Here is an 18,267-nt window from a genome sequence, read left to right on the forward strand (position 1 = left end):
ACCTTTCTGCTGACGACTAGTGGTGATGACGTGCTGCGCTGATATAGCTGCAACCGCTGATCCGTTAGTCTGATAGCAACTTGTCTTGTGTTTTTTTGCTATGTATGGGCGCAGGTTGGCTTTTTTTGGTCTCTCACTTCTAATCACGACTCCCTTCGGAACCGTGATCTGAATTGATGTATCTTTTTTTACCACCACCCCCCCCTCCCCCCCTCCCCTAATTTCTTCTGAGTGTCTTTAACTCTGTTTCCTTTTCAAGACGGAGCGCCGTAATTGGCTGCCTGGACGTCTTAAAAACCCATGCAATTTCGTTGCACTTGTAACTTCGGTAACTTGTTGCGATGACAATGAAGACAATTCTGAATGAAAATTTTCAGTTTCACTGCTTGAGTCTGAGTTGTGCTTTTTTGAGCAGCAGGAACTGTAGAAGTAATGTAACTAATCTTTTATCGTGTTTTTTTTTTTTTTTTTTTTTTTTTTTTTTTTTTTTTTGTCCCTGCAGAGCTCCTACAACACCATGACTGTGAGGAGCAGCTCTTCAAAGAGGAAGAACAGGAAGAACCAGAACCTCCACAGATCAAAGAGGAAGAAGAACCAAGATTTCTTCAGGTTAAAGTGCAGCAGGAGGAACCAGAACCTCCAAAGATAAAAGAAGAGGAAGAAGAACCAGGACTTCTTCAGGTTAAAGAGGAACCAGAACCTCCACTGACTGAGGAGCACATGGAACTTGGTACCAGCCAGAACGGAGAGCGACCTTTTCTAAAATTTGAAAGTGATTCCTTTAAGGTTCCCTCTATTAAGGAACAAAGTGACCTGAGTGAACCAGCAGAAGTACCGGACACTGAGCAGCTCCTCTCTGGTGACTCAGAAATCCGCGATGTGAAAAAACATCTTTACTCATTATCAACGGTAAATACAAAGCTGAAGATAATCAACATGTTTCACAGACACCATGTGGAGAACCTTCCTGTGTCAGAGAAGCAGGCCGACTGTGAAAAGCTTCTTTGTGAAGAAACATGTGGGACAATTGTTGGTAAGAAATATGAATTATGTCAGAAGGTAGAAATGGTCACGAATAAGAAGGTAATATGTGAAACATGTGGCAAAAGCTTCCGTGAACGGAGATATTTGAAGAGTCACATGAGAATTCACACTGGTGAGAAGCCATATTCCTGTGAAACATGTGGCAAAAGTTTCATTAAACCAAGTAATTTGAAGATTCACATGAGAACTCACACGGGTGAGAAGCCGTTTTCTTGTGAAACATGTGGGAGAAGTTTCAGTAAACGTTCTCTTTTAAAAATTCACATGAGACTTCACACTGGTGAGAAGCCATATTCTTGTGAAACATGTGGGAAACGTTTCATTCAACAAAGTGATTTGACGATTCACATGAGATCTCACACTGGAGAGAAGCCGTTTTCTTGTGAAACATGTGGGAAACGTTTCTGTAGACGGGTTCATTTGTTGGAACACATGAGAACTCACACTGGTGAGAAACCGCATTTATGTGACACATGTGGAAAAAGCTTCAGTGACCGGAGATATTTGAAGATTCACATGAGAATTCACACTGGTGAGAAGCCATATTCCTGTGAAACATGTGGGAAACGTTTCATTCAACGAAGTGTTTTGATGATTCACATGAGAACTCACACTGGAGAGAAGCTGTTTTCTTGTAAAACATGTGGGAGAAGTTTCAGTTTACGTTGTCATTTGAAAATTCACATGAGAACTCACACTGGTGAGAAGCCGTATTCTTGTGAAACATGTGAGAAATGTTTTTGTCAACGGAATAATTTGTTGGAACACATGAAAACTCACACTGGTGAGAAGCCGCACTCTTGTGAAACGTGTGGAAAAAGATTCAGTGAACGGAGTTATTTGAAGATTCACGTGAGAACTCACACGGGTGAGAAGCCATTTTCTTGTGAAATATGCGTGAAGCGTTTCATTAGCCGGAGGTATTTGACGGCTCACATGAAAACTCACACTGGTGAGAAACCGCATTTATGTGAAACATGTGGAAAAAGCTTCAGTGAACGGGGTCATTTAAAGACTCACATGAGGACTCACACTGGTGAGAAGCCATATTCCTGTGAAACATGTGGGAAACGTTTCTGTAGACGGGGTCATTTGTTGAAACACATGAGAACTCACACTGGTGACAAATTCTTGTGAAACATGGGAAAAGCTTCAGTGAGCGATGATATATGAAGATTTACATGAGAATTCTCGGGGGTTCAAAGCTGCGTCATTCTGAAAAGTTGGTTATTTTTTTTCTGTTTTTCCCCCTGAGTCGTTGGTGAACCATATAAAACCATCACAAATACATTGTGTCACTTATGTCTCTGGACTTTCTGCTTCGCGATTTAAAACAGCTTTTTTGAATTACATTTTTTTTCCCCTACCCCAAAAACTTGAGGTGCTTCATTCTTGTTTTATGTTCAGGAGCCTGGTTAAAAAATCATTCCCACTTTTGTCCTGCAGAGGGCAAAATTTTTTCCCGAGAGGCCGTTTCCGGAACGGATCCACGGTGGAAACTTTACCCCGTGTTTCCACCAGAAGCGGTGAAGGCGAGTTAATTCATGCGACAAATGATATCGCTCGAGTTTTATCTCTGGTACAAATATGCAAAAAATCCCTCGTCGCTCGCCGCGGCATCACGTCACTCGTGGTCGGAGCCCTGCATGCCCTACGTCAGCACGTCTGTGATGACCTCCACGCTGATGGTCTGTCCTGTCGCAAATTTGCTTGAAAAGTTCAGTTATTTAAACTTGAGCAGTGAGAGATGAAGCGTTGAGCGAATTTTTGCTGGAAACGCTCGCCCCTCGCCACTTCATTGCTCACCAATCACGTAATTACATTGACTTTGTATGTAATCTCATTGTGCAAAAAAATTTGCGCCGTGTCTGGTGGAAACACAGCGTTGCATCTCGCAGCAGGAGCTTCAAGCACTGATGTATGGCCCTAGATGTTTATATGGATAATAGCATTAGCCCCTATTGTTATAAATGGCTTCTCGTGAGGTCAGAGTTAAAACCTGTGTTGTGTTGTGTCGTGTCGTGTTGTGTAGTTGCATTGAGAAACCCCCAGAGGGCGCTGTAGGCCTAGGTAGGAGCGTAAACAGTGCTATATCGTACTTCCGCAGTGCATGTCTGCGCGCACCCTGAACTATGGAAGCCATGGCAGACCAAGCCAGACGCGTGCGCGCTTTCAGGGACGACTGTGCTTAATTGCACTGTTTAGGCTCTAAAAATGTACTAAATGACCTCGTTTCGAATCAATTATGGACGTTACCCGCTCAGGACACCAGGATTACAGCGGACGAGCAGCATGAAGGAAAATAGGCACGTTTTGTGGACTTTATGGACCTTTTTCTTTCGGGCTCTATCGGTCCCTGTTATATGGAAGTTTGCTGACAACGAAAATCCCCCCGGGTCTCCGGCTGCATTTGAGACATCAAAAAAGTGCTCCAGAGTGTTGCTCAGCATGAGGGTGAGTAGAAAATGAGGCCAAATCGTTGTTTGGGTCAAATATTCCTTTAAGAAAGCTACATTTTTTTGAACTTTTATTTTTGCTTCTCTTATACATACATCCATACACACACACACACACACACACACACACACACATATATATATATATATATATATATATATATATATATATATATATATATATATATATATATATGTATATGTATAAGTCAAAGTTTTTGAAAAGAAAAGTGAAAAGTGAAATAAAATTACACTCACATGTGATGTGCATTTTTTGGGGGGAAATGACTCCTGATATAGTCTGTAGACCTTCTCATGAAAGTTTTTCACATGGTCTGGGTTTTAAAACCAACTAAAAAAATGTAAAAAAAAAAAAAAAAAAAAGTTAGATTTGAAGAATCACAATTTAACTGAAATCTCCAAACTGTAAAACATTGAATCAGTAAACATATGTAATCAGTAAACAAGCATATTTTCCCAGCCGTATTCGGCGCCGAGACTATACTTCACTGATTTTTTTTTTCTTTCACATTCATCAACCTATGTCATCCATTCCTCAGTCAAAGCCAAGGTATTCTGCCAGTAAATTGGTCACAATCAGCATTCATGTAGTTTCATCCATGCCGGTGAAATGTGTTAAATACGATGTAAACAGGGAAATTAATTTTAATGAGAAAATCAGAGATTCTTAAGATTTGTTGAATCATTCAGGACAATTTACAACCAGTCAGAAATTGGTTGAAAGGTGCTGTGTTTCACTCAAAACATCTGATTACATGCTGATGTGATAGATTATGATCATAAAGCTGATAGATGTTCAAAACAAACAAAAATACAATATTCCAGCCTCCCGTAAACCCTCAAATAAAAAGAAATGAAGTTTGAGTCACACTCCAGCACAGCAGGTGGCGCTAATGTATCTCAAAAGCTTTTAGACATTTGCGAACTGAAGGAGAAGAAGAACAACACGAAGCAGCCAAAATTAACATCCACGAAGAAGAAGCGCGACTGTGTGGCGGGAAGACAAATCAGGTAATCAGGTGTCAATATTGTACTTCAATTCCACTTTTGTCCAAATAAGAGTTGGTACACTTCTCTCCATTCGAAATCACTGAATTTTTCAAGTTTATCTTGAGTCATTTCTGTCAATTTACGACGTAGTTTGATTCATTTGTCCCGTTTTGTGAGCAGTGTCTGCTCAAAAAGTCTCGTGATATTTCTGTTTCAAAAGTTACTTTTTCTTGGTTTTACAGGTAGATTTTTCTGAATTTCCATTTATCCTGGGTTTACTTTATTCACATAATGCAAAGAATGTTCCAAACAAAGCTCGGCTTTGGGAGGGAGAGTGTGATGGAAAGACAGAGAGGTGATGATTGATAAATAAATCATCGGTTGAGAGAGGGAGCAGTTTGTGAAAAACAGGAGGACACAGAAGAGGAGCCTGAGGGCATGAGGACAAGATGGAAAAACACTGAAGGAGAGCAGAGTGAGAAACGAAGCTGAGAAAAGACATTTCTCCAACTGACCTTGATCCAGCCAGATACAACAAGAAAACATGAACAGAGTAGAATAAACTCTGCCTTCTGAAGCATCAGTTTAGGAGTTCTAACTATAATTTGGGCCAAAGTGAAAACTTTTATTCCACAACATGAAGTGGGAGGAGAAATCTCTCTGGTTTAGATGTTCAGCTTCAGAAGATTCTGCATTCTGTGCTGTTTGGATGTTATTTAATACACAAACAACACATGTAGTTTGTATCAGTGAAGGATTTTGAGCATGTTTACACACACATTTACACATTGAAGTCACTTCTGTTGTTTTTAATGTTTCCATTTCAGTGAGATTTTCATGTATTCTTTGTAACTAATGTTCAGGGGGATAGTTGGTGGTGGACCTCAGTATTTCTCAAACTCTGGGTGTCAGTATGAAGCTGACTGTTGTTTGTGATCCTCGACATAATTGAGAGAAAGAAGCAGCTTTCACTGTAGTTCAGAACATATAACAGCTGTGTGTTTGTATCTCACAGAGGAAATATTTCATCTCCATTAGCAACGACGAGTTCACTTCAGGCTTTGTGAGAGTTTTTCATCGAGGGACTAACTGCTGCTGCTGCTGGAGGAATCTTCACCATGTTTGAACAAACTACCAATAACTACAAGGAGGAGATTGCTCGTCAGCGCAGACTGATCAAAATGATCGGGGAATCTCAGGTCAGGTCACACAGGACAGGTATGGAAACGTCTGAATGAACACATGAATGTGACTGATGGAGGATCTCCATCGTTATGGCTGTTTGGTTTATACTTGTGGAAGTGTAATAACAGCAACAACACAGCATTCCTCTTTAGGAAACACAGCATGTCCTTTTTTCACCCAAAAAGGAAATATTGCTTGATTTAATTAGAAAGCTTTATTTCAAACATGTAAAAAATAAATGAACAATCAAAGCAATGAAAGAAAAGCAGAACATCCAATTACATCGATAATATAAAGGAGTCAACACTATATGTGTGTATTAAACTCCACAAGATCCCAAAATTTTGAAGTTCTTCGATTGGTACAAACATGGATTTGTAGGTTCCACATAATTCTTGCTCTTTTTTTGCAAAATGATTCTTTTCAGGGAACTTCTTTTTTCCCCACTCTTCCACACAGTAAGTTAGATAAGCTAGTATCAGTGAGTCGTGCAGAATATAGAGAGATTTCTCATCTCAAAAGTAAACAGCAGCCAGAACTTTAAGATATAGATTCACTGTCTGAAATGTATGTTAAGCTCTTAATGTAAATAAAGATCAATAATATGGACCTGGTGGTGAACAAGCTTTAGGATTTTTGTTAATATAGTAGGAAACCTTGCATAAAAATTCCCTCTCCTACAGATGTTGATGGCATATTAATCGATAAAAACCCAAATTCTATTTCTCCAGGCCACTGACGATAAAGAAATAACAGAAACTGTTATTAATTGTAATAAAACATCCCCGGACTGTGAGGACATTGACATGTTTGTATTTAAATTAGTTATGTTGGGAATTTCCAAACCATGAGCCTGCATTTGAAATTCATCATTTCAAACAGGACAATTTTCAAATAAAATCAAAACAGTGAAAGTCCCACTTCTGTACAAGAATAGCGACAAGCACCACTTCACAAAATGTGGACCAGTTTCTCTTTTCCCACAATTCTCCAAAATCCTTGAGAAAATCTTTAATGACAGATTAGATAATTTCACAGAAAAACTTGATTTACTCTCTCAGAAAGTCAATTTGAATTAAGAACTAACCGGTCAACAACACGGGCCCTAACTGAACTTATTGAGGAAATTCCAAATTCTCTACAGCAGCGGCTTTCAAAGTGTGAGGCGCGCCTCCCCTGGGGGGCGCCAGAGGGCTTCAGGGGAGGTGCGACGAGAGAAACAGTTAACTTCAAAAGAAAGAAAAAGTGTAAATATCTGGCAAGAGGCAAGATGGATCTATTTTTAGGATCTCAAGTGAAAGTGAGAGAGGGCACAGAGTCTGGGGCGAGCAGAAAACGGAGGAGGTGATTATTTAAAGTTTTACTTTTCATGTATTGTTCCTGATGATGCTCCGCTGCCACAGTGTGTTATCTGCACAGAGGTGCTAGCTAACGACAGCATGCGACCGTGTAAACTCCAGCGTCAGATTGAAACCAAGCATCAAAGTTTAACGACTAAGCCGCCGGAGTTTTTTTGATCAGAAACTTAATGAATTGCGGTCACAGAAGAAAGTCATGGAAGTGTTTGGCACTGTGAATACCAAAACACGAAGCATCGTACTGCATAGTGTTACGCATTGCGAAGACGGGGAAACCCCACAACATTGGTGAGACATTGCTCCTCCTTGCTGCCAAAGATATGTCTTCGGTACTAATGGACGAAGCTGGAAGCCATCCCGACGTCTGACACCATCCAGCGCCGCATCTCCGACATGGCAGCTGATGTGAAGCAGCAGGCGCTGGACGTTCTCCGTGAGAGCCTTTCTTCTCCATTCAACTAGACCAATCCACTGATGTAGCTAACTGTGCACAGCTAATGGTGTATGCACGTTTTATTAAAGAGCTGGGTGTCCAGGAGGAGTTTCTATTTTTCCATCCTCTGCCGGCTCGCACTACACCTGCAGAAATGATTAAGGCTTTGAATGACTTCATTCAGGAGAATCACATTGACTGGGCTGTTGTGAAATATGTACTGATGGTGCGAGGGCAATGACAGGCCGCCGCAGCGGTCTGGTGAAGCGGTTGCGCCCGCCGCTGTTTGGTCACATTGCATCGTTCATCGCCATGCTTTGGCGACCAAGTTGATGCCTGAAGAGCTGAGCGCGGTCCTGGATGAGGCAGTAAAACTTGTCAACCTAATTAAATCACACGTCTCTTAATGGTGTGCTGTGATGATAACAGGGCTTGAAGACCTCAGCATAGAGATATTTTGGGTTTTTTGGGGGGTATTTTTTCTCTCTGTAACCAGTCATTGACAGTTCTAACTACCAGTGGTACTCAATGTTAAGGAGTTTTAGCCAATCAGAGCGAGTTGGGTGGGCCTTAAGTGTTTCACACTTTGGACAAAGCATCTAATTGGTGTCTGGCCGTGCGTTAATGCTCATATATCACGTAGAATCACTTCGCTGGCTTCTCTCGTATCAAGGCAGTGCTAAATTTCCAGCGGTAGCTTGTGTAAATTGAGAAACTTTACGAAGTTATTTATAAAAATCAGTCTGTTTTTTTGCTGTCATTACTTGGCTGTTAAGACAGAGCAGTTGACCTATTACTGAGCCCCGTCCTTTCACTCGGACCGACAGTGAAGTTCTCTGACAGGCGCTATGACAGCTGTTACAGCAGGAGAGACGGTCGGAGTCGGACTGAGTGTGGCTGTCCCCAGGCCTGGAGCCCCACAGAGGAGCACATGCTCTGGAATAATTGTAAGTGTGGAACGTTTTGAGCTCCGTGGAGAAGAAAGGCAGACTTCCAGATCAGAGCGCGCAGCCCCGGGGCAGGCGCTCAGAAACGGATCAGAAATTATTCTAAGTGTCTGAGCTCTGTGGCGAACCGAGTCCGGTTGAGAGTTTGGAGTTCCCATCCTGACAGTCCATCGGTGTCCGTGGATGGAGGTTGTTATATGGCTTAGGACAGTGTTTCTCAAACTTTTTAAACCGAGTACCACCTCAGAAAAAAATTAGGCTTCCCAAGTACCACCATTATGACCAAAGTAAAAAAAAAAAAAAAAACCCACAGGAAGCAGATATATTTCTGATAGTCTTGGTCTTTTTGTTTAATTCTGTCAGCCACAGTTAGCAAAGGCATAACACTAGAACTGTCACACACAAAGGGGCATGTCACGGGTGCGGGGCGGAAGGACCCAGGCGCAGGCAGTAGGCAGAGTTCAGGTGGTTTATTGAAGGGATCCAGATACAGGAACGAGAGCTGAGGTGCAGGCAGGGACATGGAACATGCGGACAACACTCACAACGAACTGACAAGGACAAGTGAGGGATACAGGCTTTAAATAAGGTGGACACAGGTGAGGCACATTAGGGCACTAACGAGGAAGGAGACCAGGCAGGAGAACATGAGGAACAGACAAGCAGGAGAGACAGGGCATGGAAAAATGGGGAAACAAAACCAAAACCGGCCCAGAGTGCCACCACATGGCTGGAGGGGCACGGTGCGTGACAGTACCCCCCTCTCCATGTGCGCCTCCTGGCGCACAAGGCAGAGGAGGGCAGGCTCGGACTGGGACGGGGACAAGGCTCGGACTGGGACGGGGACAAGGCTCGGACTGGGACGGGGACAAGGCTCGGACTGGGACGGGGACAAGGCTCGGACTGGGACGGGGACAAGGCTCGGACTGGGACGGGGACAAGGCTCGGACTGGGACGGGGACAAGGCTCGGACTGGGACGGGGACAAGGCTCGGACTGGGACGGGGACAAGGCTCGGACTGGGACGGGGACAAGGCTCGGACTGGGACGGGGACAAGGCTCGGACTGGGACGGGGACAAGGCTCGGACTGGGACGGGGACAAGGCTCGGACGGGGACGGGGACAAGGCTCGGACGGGGACGGGGACAAGGCTCGGACTGGGACGGGGACAAGGACTGGGACGGGGACAAGGCTCGGACGGGGACGGGGACAAGGCTCGGACGGGGACGGGCACAAGGCTCGGACGGGGACGGGCACAAGGCTCGGACGGGGACGGGCACAAGGCTCGGACGGGGACGGGCACAAGGCTCGGACGGGGACGGGCACAAGGCTCGGACGGGGACGGGCACAAGGCTCGGACGGGGACAAGGCACAAGGCTCGGACGGGGACAAGGCACAAGGCTCGGACGGGGACAAGGCACAAGGCTCGGACGGGGACAAGGCACAAGGCTCGGACGGGGACAAGGCACAAGGCTCGGACGGGGACAAGGCTCGGACGGGGACAAGGGACAAGGCTCGGACGGGGACAAGGGACAAGGCTCGGACGGGGACAAGGGACAAGGCTCGGACTGGGACGGGGACAGGAACCAGTTCTGCACCTCAGCAGCCAGGACAGAATAGGGACGGGTCGCCGGCAGCAAACAGGAACGCTGGCAGCAAACGGGAACAGGAACGCCGGCAGCAAACGGGAACAGGAACGCCGGCAGCAAACGGGAACAGGAACGCCGGCAGAAACGGGAACAGGAACGCCGGCAGCAAACGGGAACAGGACGGGTCGGGACTGCATGGCGGCACACGATCGGGGGGCGAGCTTCTCTCGCCGGCGGGGGAGGGGGCCATAGGCACACGGTCCGGGGGCGAGCAGCCTCGCCGGCACACGCCCAGAGGGCACGGGCGTCTATCGCCGGGGCGAGCAGCCTTGCCAGCACACGCCCTGGAGGGGCGCGGGCTTCTTTCGCCGGCGGGGGGCCATAGGCACATAGTCCGGGGGCAAGCAGCTTCGCCGGCAGCGGCCACAGGCAGACAATCCGGGGGCGCGAGCTGCGCCGGCGGCGGCCAGAGGCAGACGATCCGGGGGGTAGGACTTACTGCCTGCTGGGTCCAGACGTGGTCGGTTCGTTCAGTCACGGGTGCGGGGCGGAAGGACCCAGGCGCAGGCAGTAGGCAGAGTTCAGGTGGTTTATTGAAGGGATCCAGATACAGGAACGAGAGCTGAGGTGCAGGCAGGGACATGGAACACGCGGACAACACTCACAACGAACCAACAAGGACAAGTGAGGGATACAGGCTTTAAATAAGGTGGACACAGGTGAGGCACATTAGGGCACTAACGAGGAAGGAGACCAGGCAGGAGAACATGAGGAACAGACAAGCAGGAGAGACAGGGCATGGAAAAATGGGGAAACAAAACCAAAACCGGCCCAGAGCGCCACCACATGGCTGGAGGGGCACGGTGCGTGACAGGGCAACTCTCCCTCTCACTTACATTTTCTCTCTCTCTCTCTCTCTCTCTCTCTCTCTCTCTCGCAGCGTCATTTGTTGCTAACGCTAGCAGATGCCGGTGACGTTTCAGCTACGCTGCTTAATTAGCCACCTGATAGCCTCGTGTTCCCTTCAGTGTCGTCAACTTCAGTTTCAGCAAGGCTGCTAGTTGTATCCTCCTCCTGTTCTGCACTTCTTTTCCTAATAGCTCCTGTTTGGAGCCACATTTGTAGAGTTTTCGGACCTCTCGTTTCACCTCTGCACGCTCATGACGGTGAAGCTAAGCTAGTTTAATCATTGATGACTACTACGTGACTGAACGTGACCAGTCCAACACATTATATTAGAAGAGAAAAACAAAATGTGAATTGCAGTGGATTTCACGTGTTTTAATTTGAAATGATCATGTATTTTGGTGGCATTATTTGTTTCTGAAAGTTCTGACTTTTAAGTAATCTTCAAAGAATATATACGTTTCTGTGATTCCCCCGCGTACCACTAGAGGGAGCTCACATACCACCAGTGGTACGCGTACCACAGTTTGAGAACAGAGGGCTTTGGAAAAGAAAAGAACCCCCCACCCCACGGACTGGGACGGGGACAAGACTCGGACTGGGACGGGGACAAGACTCGGACTGGGACGGGGACAAGACTCGGACTGGGACGGGGACAAGACTCGGACTGGGACGGGGACAAGACTCGGACTGGGACGGGGACAGGAACCAGTTCTGCACCTCAGCAGCCAGGACGGAATAGGGACGGGTCGCCGGCAGCAAACAGGAACGCCGGCAGCAAACGGGAACAGGAACGCCGGCAGCAAACGGGAACAGGAACGCCGGCAGCAAACGGGAACAGGACGGGTCGGGACTGCATGGCGGCACACGATCGGGGGGCGAGCTTCTCTCGCCGGCGGGGGAGGGGGCCATAGGCACACGGTCCGGGGGCGAGCAGCCTCGCCGGCACACGCCCAGAGGGCACGGGCGTCTATCGCCGGGGCGAGCAGCCTTGCCAGCACACGCCCTGGAGGGGCGCGGGCTTCTTTCGCCGGCGGGGGGCCATAGGCACATAGTCCGGGGGCAAGCAGCTTCGCCGGCAGCGGCCACAGGCAGACAATCCGGGGGCGCGAGCTGCGCCGGCGGCGGCCAGAGGCAGACGATCCGGGGGGTAGGACTTACTGCCTGCTGGGTCCAGACGTGGTCGGTTCGTTCTGTCACGGGTGCGGGGCGGAAGGACCCAGGCGCAGGCAGTAGGCAGAGTTCAGGTGGTTTATTGAAGGGATCCAGATACAGGAACGAGAGCTGAGGTGCAGGCAGGGACATGGAACACGCGGACAACACTCACAACGAACCAACAAGGACAAGTGAGGGATACAGGCTTTAAATAAGGTGGACACAGGTGAGGCACATTAGGGCACTAACGAGGAAGGAGACCAGGCAGGAGAACATGAGGAACAGACAAGCAGGAGAGACAGGGCATGGAAAAATGGGGAAACAAAACCAAAACCGGCCCAGAGCGCCACCACATGGCTGGAGGGGCACGGTGCGTGACAGGGCAACTCTCCCTCTCACTTACATTTTCTCTCTCTCTCTCTCTCTCTCTCTCTCTCTCTCGCAGCGTCATTTGTTGCTAACGCTAGCAGATGCCGGTGACGTTTCAGCTACGCTGCTTAATTAGCCACCTGATAGCCTCGTGTTCCCTTCAGTGTCGTCAACTTCAGTTTCAGCAAGGCTGCTAGTTGTATCCTCCTCCTGTTCTGCACTTCTTTTCCTAATAGCTCCTGTTTGGAGCCACATTTGTAGAGTTTTCGGACCTCTCGTTTCACCTCTGCACGCTCATGACGGTGAAGCTAAGCTAGTTTAATCGTTGATGACTACTACGTGACTGAACGTGACCAGTCCAACACATTATATTAGAAGAGAAAAACTAAATGTGAATTGCAGTGGATTTCACGTGTTTTAATTTGAAATGATCATGTATTTTGGTGGCATTATTTGTTTCTGAAAGTTCTGACTTTTAAGTAATCTTCAAAGAATATATACGTTTCTGTGATTCCCCCGCGTACCACTAGAGGGAGCTCACATACCACCAGTGGTACGCGTACCACAGTTTGAGAACAGAGGGCTTTGGAAAAGAAAAGAACCCCCCACCCTCATCGTCTCTTATTGTTTCCTCTTATCGACAGGTCGGTTAACTTCCCTAAAATGTTGGAAAACACAAAACAATAATAATAAGTTGTTGGGGAAGGCTTGTATTCGCATTGGAGCGGGTCTGGTGGTTGGATGGGAAGATGAAGACCTGCAGCGCTGTCAACAGGATTTAATAGTTCCGGATGGACGCATTGCGCTGTCTGTTTTTTATTATGTTGCCCCCGAGTTGAGATGTGATTCATGGCTCCGGTGTGTTGTAGCTAAGTTTGAATATTGTTTGATTATTTGAGACAGCGTGTTGATTGCGTTTTTCATAAGCTTAAAACTGTTCCGGACGTCCAGAACTGTCAGTGAGTGACGGTCGTGAGGTAACGGAGCCTGCGCACTCTCGCTCTTTCTTTTTTTGTTTGTTTTTTTACAGAGATCGAGTTTTGGAGGAAGTAATTAATTTCATAAAACAGATGCATTTTTTATGTTCTGAATACAGACGACGATTTGTAAGCATTATGGGTGCATTGACGTTCTGAGAAATTGATGAAATGTGAAATTTATGAAATGTGTCAATAAAGATTCTGCCGACGGAGCAGAAAGGAGCCAACAGGGCATCTCTCATTGTTTCCTCTTATCGCTCCTCGAGACTCTCCATTGTTCTGATTGGTCAGATCTCGATAACTCCACCCATTTTACTCCTCAGCCACTGTTTCATCCCTAACACTTGTAGTGAACACAAACCTTAATAACATGTGACTGTGGTGTCTGTGTAGCAGGGAATTCTCACATTAGAAGGGGCGGGGCTGGCTGACGTGAGGAGGTGTGTGCACTGGTGGAAGTCACCATAAAGGCGGAAGTCACCTGTCAATGTCGCTTGCTGGGATGACAGCTGTCACTGGCGTGTGTGAAGAATAAACCACACTTGAACCGTATCCCTCGTCCGTCTCCTCCTTCTGCGATCTCCACATTGGTGACCATGACGTGATTCAAACACGCAGCCTTCTGATCTGGAGTCTTTCTTGTGTCATATTTCTTGTGAAATAAATGTGACTGATTCATAACACAGCTGCCATAATTTAGACTGAACTTGTAGGCCATGCAAAGCACAGGGCAGCAGCGGTTTGAGTAAGATCTCACTACGTTGTATCACAATGCTTGGAGGAACTACTTTTGGACCTCCGCCTCGGACCAAGTTTTCATTGTTCATTAAAAATTTGTCCAAAATGTTGGAATCCTGAAATTTGGATTTCTATCTCCAAAACAGACTTTTTCCACAGCATTTTGATGTCATGTTTAATGGATAGTTCAAAATTTTGATGAAGTATCCCTTTCACAATTGGAGGCAATGCAAGAATGTTAGTTTTTCAGTTATGGTGTCAAAGTGCCGCAGATTATTCTATTCAGACTGCAAATGTTCCAAACTGTCTTCTTCCCTGGACCCACCTGGAGGAGCCCGGATGCACACGAACGCACACACCGTGGCTGGGCGCTCCCTTAGAGATAAGGTGAGGAGCTCAGTCACCAGGGAGGAGCTCAGAGTAGAGCCGCTACTCCTCCACATCAAGAGGAGCCAGCTGACTTGGCTCAGGCATCCGTTTAGGACGCCTCCTGGACACATCCCACTGGGAGGAGGCACTGGGAAAGACCCAGGACGTACTGGAGACACGATGTTGCTCCATTGGCCTGGAAACACCTCATGATCCTCCTGAAAGAGCTGGAGGAGGTGTCTGGGGACAGGGAAGTCTGGGCATCCCTGCTGAGACTGCTGCCCAAGTGAGCCGGTCCCAGATAAGCGGTTGAAAATGGACGGATGTTGTCATACTTTCACTTTGTCGCTTGTTAGTCACTTGGTTCCTCCTGGTCTTTCTCCTCATTGATGGAGGATGGGATGCGGGGCCAGCTCACAGGCAGTTTGACAGAATCATGATACTGTCACTTTGCTGTTGTGACTTTGTAAATTTATCCCTGTAGATTGCAGCAGGACAAGTGGTGTGATGAACAAAACAAACCAAAGACAACGCCACCTGGGGACTTGCACCCCAGGATCTCAAATGCTAAACAAAATTAAAAAAAAAAAACAAGGACCTGCAGGTTGAAATGATTCACCAGAACGGAGACATGATTTCAAATTAAAACAAACTTTATTAAATTCCAAATGTTAAAATCAGCAGACTAACTCAAAATTAATGAGGGGTTGAGGCCTGCCAAAGAAAACTGAACTAGACAGGGCTGGGGCTTACCATTACAGTGGTAACAGAAAGGGGGAAGAATCCAAAAACACACAGCATCCGTGACACAGCAAACAAAAAGTGAAAAAGGGACCACCACCAGGGAACCGCTGCCGCTCCGGAGCCCCCAGCACCTGTCAAAAGAAAAGAAAAACAATTAGGCTCACGCAACAATGGCAGCCCTCATACCCCCAAAAAAAGTCCAATACCTAAACAATATTCTAAAGAAAAAAGAGAACAAAGTAATTTATGCAAAATGACAAAGACAGAAATAAATATGAAATACTTAAAATAAACAAAGGAATCAAAAGAAACGAGACAAAAGTAATCCCTAATGCTCTCAATTCAACAGAAGAAATAAGAAAAGCAAAAAGAAATTGGGCCGCACGGTGGCGTGGTGGTTAGCGCTCTTGCCTCACAGCAAGAAGGTCCTGGGTTCAAATACCGGCCGGGGCTCGGGGCCTTTCTGTGTGGAGTTTGCACGTTCTCCCCGTGTGTGCGTGGGTTCCCTCCGGGTACTCCGGCTTCCTCCCACGGTCTAAAAACATGCATGGTAGGTTAATTGATCACCCTAAATTGCCCCTAGGTATGAGTGAATGGTTGTTTGTCTATATATGTCAGCTCTGCGACAGACTGGCGAACTGTCCAGGGTGTACCCCGCCTTCGCCCACAGCAGCTGGGATCGGCTCCAGCCACCCGCAACCCCGAAAGGGATAAAGCGGCGGAAAATGAATGAATGAATGAAAAAGAAATCAAAATAAATGGTGGTTCACACTCCTTCAGGAGCTCAGACTGTCCATCATGCCCCTAGGGCAGCAGGGTGCACTGAGGAGGCCGCGGCACGACGATTAGGTGCCACGCACATCCAGACAAGGGAGCCAAAACAGCAGTAAAGCCCAGGAGTCGCTACAGCCGGTGACTGCACTACTGTAACACAAATCATGAAATCATACCAAAATAATGAAATTAATCAAAACAATAAATCACCATTTCCTACCGAGGAGGGATTGACACACCTGGCAGCATGAAGGGGAGCACACACAGCCCAATACAGCAGCAGCGCCCACACAGACTCCAGGGCACTCCAGCTCCCAGTCAGTTCACACAGCTGTGAAGCGCAGGGCTGGGGTAAATACACTGCTGAGGCTGCTAAGTGGATTAAAGAGCAACAGGACATGCGTACCTTGGTGGAAAACCCAACACTATCCCACACAGACAGGCCGTCAGGACAGCAGCCACATGTCTGTCAGCCCCATGAGGGAGGAAGAGGAAGGGCGGAGCAGGGGTATTTATAGACGGCCAGTAGTTAGAAGCCACACTGCCTCAGAACTAATGAAGGATTTTCAACTTTCAGCTATTTTTGGAATTTGAATGAAAGTTTTCAGTTTCACTGCTTGAGTCTGAGTTGTATTTTTTTTAAGCTGGAACTGCAGAAGTAATGTAACTGATCTTTTATAGTGTACTTTTTGTCCTTGCAGAGCTCCTACAGCACCATGACTGTGAGGAGCAGCTTTTCAGGTTAAAGGTTAAAGAGGAGCCGGAAGAACCAGAACCTCCACTGATTGAGGAGCAGGAGGAACTTGGTACCAGCCAGAAGGGAGAGCGACTTGTTCTGGAGTTTGAAAGTGATTCCTTTAAGGTTCTCTCTATTAAGGAGCAAAGTGACCTGAGTGAACCAGAAGAAGTACCGGACACTGAGCAGCTCCTCTCTGGTGATGCTGAAGTCCACCATGTGAAAAAACATCTGGACTCAAAATCAACTATAAATACAGATGTGAAGATAATCAGCATGTTTCATAGTGACCGTGTGGAGAACTTTCCTGTGTCAGAGAAGCAGGCTGACTGTGAAAAGCTTCTTTGTGATGAAACATGTGGGAAAATTGTCAGAAAGAAACATGAATTGTGTCAGAAGGTCGAAACAGTCAATAATAAGAACATAACATGTGAAACATGTGGCAAGAGCTTCCGTGAAAGGACACATTTGAAGATTCACGTGAGAACTCACCCTGGTGAGAAGCCATATTCCTGTGAAACATGTGGGAAAAGATTCAGTCAATGTTGTAGTTTAAAAATTCACACGAGAACTCACACTGGTGAAAAGCCATTTTCTTGTGAAACTTGTGAGAGAAGTTTCATTACACGTAGCAATTTGAAAATTCACATCAGAACACACACTGGTGAGAAGCCATATTTGTGTGAAACATGTGGGAAACGTTTCAGTCAATGTAGTAGTTTAAAAATTCACATGACAACCCACACTGGTGAAAAGCCATATTCTTGTGAATCATGTGGAAAAACCTTCAGTAGACGCAAGTATGTTACGGTTCACATGAAAACTCACACAGGTTTGAAGCCACGTTCTTGTGGAATGTTGGAAAAGATTTCCTTACCCTGAGTTGTTGGTGAGCCACATGAAAAGTCAAATAATTGATTTTTGACATTTGGGGTGGGGAAAAAGTTGAGGCACTTAAGTATCGGGACTTTTTGCTTAGCAGTTTCCAAATAGATTTTATGTATATATAAACACACATTCCGGTATATTTTTTTTTTCTCACCCCAAAAATTGCGACGCTTCATCCGAGTTTTTATGTACAGAAGCCGGGAGCCAGCTTGAAAAATCCACTTTTCTCTAGCAGCGGGTGAAGTGTTTTGTGTTTTCCCTTCTGGCCATTTCTGGAACAGTTCCACAGCAGAACCATTACACCACACAGCAGGAGCTACAAGCTTGGGTATTTGGATCTCATGAAAGCTGTTAAAACAGTTCATATTTGCGCACTGTTTGATGCTTTTTTTTAACTATACTGACTTTTTTTGTTTGTTTTTATTTTTTGGTGCATATGTTTCATTTGTTATATGCTTTTTTTGCTCTGCTGTTCTTTGTTCATTCAATGTTTTAGTTGTTCTCAGACTTCAGTTAAAAAAAAGATATTTGGAGGGAAAATCAGAGCTGGACATTTGGAATGTTGTTTGTTGACTCTTTGAAAGGC

General features: G+C 46.2%; 1 protein-coding gene across 1 annotated transcript; it reads left to right on the plus strand.

Annotated features, from left to right (window-relative positions):
* Positions 1 to 936: 936 nt before the first annotated feature.
* LOC115386174 (gastrula zinc finger protein XlCGF57.1-like) lies at positions 937 to 17,675 on the plus strand. The gene is made up of 3 exons (XM_030088396.1): positions 937 to 2,177; positions 2,805 to 2,807; positions 17,222 to 17,675. The coding sequence occupies exons 1-3, from the start codon at positions 937 to 939 to the stop codon at positions 17,673 to 17,675; spliced, it is 1,698 nt and encodes a 565-aa protein (XP_029944256.1).
* The last annotated feature ends 592 nt before the right edge of the window (positions 17,676 to 18,267 follow it).

This window comes from Salarias fasciatus, chromosome 3 (genome assembly GCF_902148845.1).
Source record: "Salarias fasciatus chromosome 3, fSalaFa1.1, whole genome shotgun sequence".
Classification (NCBI taxonomy): domain Eukaryota; kingdom Metazoa; phylum Chordata; class Actinopteri; order Blenniiformes; family Blenniidae; genus Salarias; species Salarias fasciatus.

Excerpts from the sequence above, each read along its gene's own strand:
- LOC115386174 (XM_030088396.1), top strand. The coding sequence starts at position 937 with ATGTTTCACAGACACCATGTGGAGAACCTTCCTGTGTCAGAGAAGCAG.